This window comes from Rhincodon typus, chromosome 42, assembly GCF_021869965.1.
Source record: "Rhincodon typus isolate 14 chromosome 42, sRhiTyp1.1, whole genome shotgun sequence".
NCBI classification, from domain to species: domain Eukaryota; kingdom Metazoa; phylum Chordata; class Chondrichthyes; order Orectolobiformes; family Rhincodontidae; genus Rhincodon; species Rhincodon typus.
The window spans coordinates 6,315,054-6,320,547 of record NC_063373.1 but is presented as its reverse complement, the minus strand read 5'-3'; the positions used below and the strand labels follow the sequence as shown (position 1 = coordinate 6,320,547).

Genomic DNA, 5,494 nt, shown 5'->3' with positions numbered 1-5,494 from the left:
GGGGAGTGAGAGAGAGAGACAGACAGACGGGGAGTGAGAGAGAAACGGGGTGTGAGAGAGAGGGAGGGAGGAGCACACACAGTCGTGTTCACTCACTCGCACAGTCCTGCATGTCCGTTGTGAGCTTCTGCCCCACACGGTGCATCGGTGAGATTGTCCCCCACTTCCCTCTGCTCCATGACTCGACAGCGACCTGGGCATATACATACAGCAACAGGACAGAGTGAGAAACTAAACTGTTTTGACCGACACATACACGTCCCTCGTTCAACAGACCTTGGGGCTCAGCCCTTTTCCCCCACCATTACCTAGCTCGCTCTCCTCTCTGCCTCCAGCTGCCCAGACAAGGTTCCTGCTCATCAGAAACATCATTCCCTTGGCCCATTCTCCTCCGATGGTCTGGAGGACGGTAGCAAACTTGGGAACACAACAGCAGGAGAAGAACTGAGAGAGGGAGGGGGCCATTCAGCTCCTCCAGACTGCTCCACCATTGAATACAATCATGGCTGATCTCATCTCAGCCTCAACTCTGCTTCCCTGCCCACTCTCCATCACCCTTCAACCTGTTCCCGATTAAAAATCTATCTCCTTTCTTAAATTTGCTCTGTCTTCCAGCATCCGCTGCACCCTGCGGAGTGAATTCCACAGATATCACCACCCTTGGAGGGAAGTAATTTCTCCCTATCTCTGTTTAAAATCTGCCCCCTCCTTTATCCTAAAACCATGACCTCTCGTTTTAAATGGTCTCACCTGAGGAAACATTCTCTCTACATCTACTTTCTCAGTCCCTTTTTGCATCTTACATCCCTCAATCAGGTCTCCTCTCCTATGTTTATCGGCTTAACTGCTCACTCTCTCTTCAGAAGACAAGCTGCCTCTCATCTCTTGACCATTCGGCCCTTTCAGGCACTTCCTGTGGGTTTTCCCCGCAGTCTCCCTGTGACCCTTCACAACGTCAGTGAGCAGAACCCCTCAAGCTCCACCTTAAACAGACTGGGCTGGAGGGCAGACTCTGGGAGGGTCACGGAGGAGGGGGCGGGGGGAGGTGAGCTGAGAGAGCAGAGGAGCGGGAGGGGCTGGAGGGCAGACTCTGGGAGGGTCACGGGGGGGGGGGGGGGGGGAGGTGAGCGGAGAGAGCAGAGGGGGGGGAGGGGGGAGAGGGTGGGAGTGAGGGCGTGGAGGGGAGGAGTCACAGAATCACACAGCACCGAAACAGACCCTTCAGTCCAACTTGTCCCTGCCGACCAGATATCCTAAACTGACAAAAATAGCCGATGACAGTATGTGTTTAACAGAAAGTAGAAAGTGTGAGAAACACTTGTTTCCGTGCACAGCAGCAGTCTGTTGACTTCAGTGAGCTTGAATGTGCAACAATCTTTACTATCCTAACGATAAAAACATTTTGTACCAATTAGTTATTCAAGTTCCTTTCGAATCAACCAGTTCTACTACAAGAAGGTTTTAATTAAGATTCTTCAAGATAATCACAGATATGGATTTTGAGGTGTTATACAAAGATGCATAGTAATCACTAAAATACCACAAAGAAAGATTTAAAACTAATTACGAGGGGCCTGCCTTATCTGTTCTAGTTGAGAGATAGAGTGATAAGCAACAATGTTCAATTTCCCACAAACCAGAAGGGGCCCATTCGGATCATAGCAACAAGGCTGTTAATTGAATGATGTTCTAGGGACCCAATCATAGTTGAAGAACCCAGCACTAATTAACCAATAGTACAGACACGGAGGGAACATGTACTGCCATGTTAATGTTACAAGAAAAATGTTGCGCCTGTAGGTCTCTAAGGTTTTGGAGTAGATCTGTGGCTCAGGTTGTGGGTGCTGAGGTTGGTTGGCTCGCCGAGCTGTTTTGTTGTTCTGCAGACGTTTCATTACCGTGCTGGGTAACATCCTCAGTGCAGCCTCTGATGAAGCGTCGGTGTGTTTTCCCGCCTGGTTTTTAAACTCTGGGGTCCGTTGCGATGGGTTGCCTCAGTTCCGGGTTTCCTCCGTAGTGGAATGTATATGGGGTCGAGTTCAATGTGTTTATTAATAGCCTGCTTCGACCCCATATACATTCCTCTCCGGAGGAAACCCGGAAGTGAGGCAACCCATTGCAACGGACCCCAGAGTTTAAAAACCAGGCGGGAAAACACACCGACGCTTCATCAGAGGCTGCACTGAGGATGTTACCCAGCACGGGAACAAAACGTCTGCGGAACAACAAAACAGCTCGGCGAGCCAACAAACCTCAAAAGAAAAATGTATAAAAGGCATTCGACTTGAAGTTGGAATCAGGGTGTCATCGATGTTTCTTGCGAGCTGAGCTGCAGATCAAGAGGGAAATTGAAACCTCGCACGGAGGCCAGATTCTGAGAAGTCTTTGGCCCCTCCTTGTATTGTACTGGTCGATACAGGAATAAAACTTACCACTTCCCTCAGCTCTGCTGTCTCCTGAAAAATTATTATCTTCGTAAGACTTGTTCTCATAAGACACCCTCTCAACGCTTCCTATTCATGTACCCAGCCAGATGTCTTTTAAATGTTTTAACTGTACCAGCCTCCACCACTTCCCCTGGCAGCTCGTTCCATACATGCACCACCCTCTACGTGATAAGGGTCCCTTTTAAATCTCTCCCCTCTCACCTTAAACCTGTGCCCCTCTAGTAGTTCCACCCACCCTGGGGGAAAAGACCTTGTCTATTCACCCTATTCACTCCCCTTGTGATTTTATAAACCTCTATAAGGTCACCCCTCAGCCTCTGATGCTCCAAGGAAAACAGCTCCAGCCTATTCAACCTCTCCCTGTAGCTCAAACCTTCTAACCCTGGCAACATCCTTATAAATCTTTTCTGAACCCTTTCAAGTTTCACAACATCCTTCCTATAGCAGGGAGACCAGAATTGAACGCAGTATTCCAAAAGTGGCCCTAACCAATGTCCTGTACAGCCGCAACATGACCCTCCCAACTCCTGTACTCAATGCACTGACCAATAAAGGCAAGCGTACCAAACGCCTTCTTCACCACCCTGTCTACCTGCGACTCCACTTTCAAGGAACTATGAACCTGCACCCCCTAGGTCTCTCTGTTTGGCAACACTCCCAGGACCTTATCATTAAGTGTATAAGTCCTAGCCCCTCACATTTATCTAAATTAAACTCCATCTGCCACTCCTTGTTCCACTGGCCCATCTGATCAAGAATCCTGTCGTACTTTGAAGTAATCTTTTTCAGTGTCCGCTACACCTCCAATTTTGGTGTCATCTGCAAACTTACTAACCATACCTCCTACGTTCACATCCAAATCATTTATATAAATGACAAAAAGCAGTGACCCAGCACCAATCCTTGTGGCATGCCACTGGTTACAGGCCTGCAGTCTGAAAAGCAACCCTCCACCACCACCCTCTGTTTTCTACCTTCGAGCCAGTTCTGTATCCAAATGGTTAATTCTTCCTGTATTCCGTGTGATCTAACCTTGCTAACCAGTCTACCATGAGGAACCTTGTTGAACGCCTCACTGAAGTCCATATAGATCACATCCACCGCCCTGCCCTCATCAATCCTCTTTGTTACTTCTTCAAAAAAACTCAATGAAGTCAGTGAGACACGATTTCCCACACACGAAGCCATGTTGAATATCCCCAATCAGTCCTTGCCTTTCCAAATACATGTAAATCCTTTCCCTTAGGATTCCCTCCAACAAATTGCCCATCACCGATGTCAGGCTCACGGGTCTATAGTTCCCTGGCTTCTCCTTACCACCTTTCTTAAATAGTGGTACCATGTTAGCCAACCTCCAGGCTTCCAGCACCTCACCCATGGCTATTGATGATACAAATGTCTCAGCAAGGGACCTAGCAATCACTTTCCCAGCTTCCACAGAGTCCTAGGGTACACCTGATCAGGTCCCAGGGATTTATCGATCTTTATGCATTTTAAGACGTCCAGCACGTCCTCCTCTGTAATATGGACATTTTTCAAGATATCACTGCTTATTTCCCCATGTTCTCTATCTTCAATAAGCTTCTCCACAGTAAACACTGATGCAAAATACTCATTTAGTATCTCCCCCATCTCCTGCAGTTCCACACATAGGTAGCCTTGCTGATCTTTAAGGGGCCCTATTCTCACCGCAGTTACCCTTTTGTCCTTAATGTATCTGTAGAATCTCTTTGGATTCTCCTTAACCCTATCTGCCAAAGCTATGTCATGTCCCCTTTTTGCCCTCCTGATTTCCCTTTTGAGTAAACTCCTACTCCAGAGAGGAGAATGTGGAGGAGGGGAGAGGGTGGAGGTGTAGGAGGAGGAGAACGGGAGGGGGAGGAAGTAAGCAGGGTTTAGCACAGGAAGGTCCCGCTGTCACTCACAGCCCTGGGTCAGGAATAGCACTTACCTCCTGGTGTCAGCTCAGCACCAGTGGGAGGGTCTGTGTCAAACGCCACCTTGTTGTTCTGCAGGAACGAGAGAGAGAGACAGAGAGAGTGAGAGTGAGTGTGACGACAGAGAGAGTGACACACACAGAGTGAGAGAGAGAGAGAGAGAGAGTGAGTAGTGAATAAGTGGTCAAGTGTCACTGGGAGCCTGTCAGCAGAAGTGAACAGCTCAAATCCCCAGTCAGGGTGCACAAACAGACAGTGAACTCCGTATGCCCTCTCACACAGTCCCTGACACGTCACAGGCCTGTACCCACCATGCATTTCCTCTCACTCCACAATACGGGCCCACCCCCACAGCATTCCCTCTATCTCCCTCATACTCTCATCCCTCCTCCTCCTTCCCAGTGTCATCTCCCTCCCTCAAAAGGAAACCAGGAGCTGGAGGAGGCCATTCAGCCCCTCAATCTCCTCCACCATCTGATTACAGTGGTGTCTGGTCTGATCGCAGCCTCACCACCAGCTCTCCTGTTCCCCCCATCACCTCCCCTTTCACCCCACCTCTTCAATCGAAACACTCTCAAACTCAGCCTTGAAATTCACCGAGCCTGTTCCTCATTTCCCCTTTCAAAGGGAGACCCCTCAGTTTTAAACAGAGTGTCCTGTAGTTCCACTCTGTCCTAGTGCCCACTATACCCTGCGGGTCACCCCTAACTCCAGAATTCCCTCCCGCCTGCCCTCTTGCTCTTCTGAGGCTCCAGTTCCCTCCCCCTCTCGCCTTCGGCATGTATTGTGCACCACCTCGGATTCCTCCTCAGCCCCCGGTTTCCCACATACAGTGTCCTGCCAGTCGCTCTCTCCCGCTGTTACCTGCAGCAGAGTCTTTAGTCTGTTCACTGGCCAGTCCCTCAGATAGGACAGACAGTCCCGAGGGTGGTGTGCATGCAGGGTCTCCTTCAGGCGGCACACTGGGTCCGTGCATTTCTGCAAAGAACACTTGGTTAATCGGACACTGCAATACGGATTAACATCAGTACAGATACAGTCGGTAACACAGGGTGCTGGGGGGAGAGGGGTTACTGAGTGACAGTGTGAGGGAGAGGGATTAACATCAGT

General features: G+C 49.5%; 1 protein-coding gene across 2 annotated transcripts in view; it reads right to left on the bottom strand.

The window, feature by feature from the left end:
* Positions 1 to 5,494, bottom strand: part of LOC109926160 (E3 ubiquitin-protein ligase RNF31) — a 14,944-nt gene that overhangs the window by 1,814 nt on the left and 7,636 nt on the right. For both annotated transcript variants that reach the window (XM_048619236.1, XM_048619235.1), the window contains exons 6-8: positions 5,249 to 5,362; positions 4,399 to 4,456; positions 97 to 193 (exon numbers count right to left, since the gene is read on the bottom strand). In XM_048619236.1, coding sequence (XP_048475193.1) covers positions 97 to 193; positions 4,399 to 4,456; positions 5,249 to 5,362 — 269 coding nt within the window. The remainder of the gene's footprint in view (positions 1 to 96; positions 194 to 4,398; positions 4,457 to 5,248; positions 5,363 to 5,494) is intronic.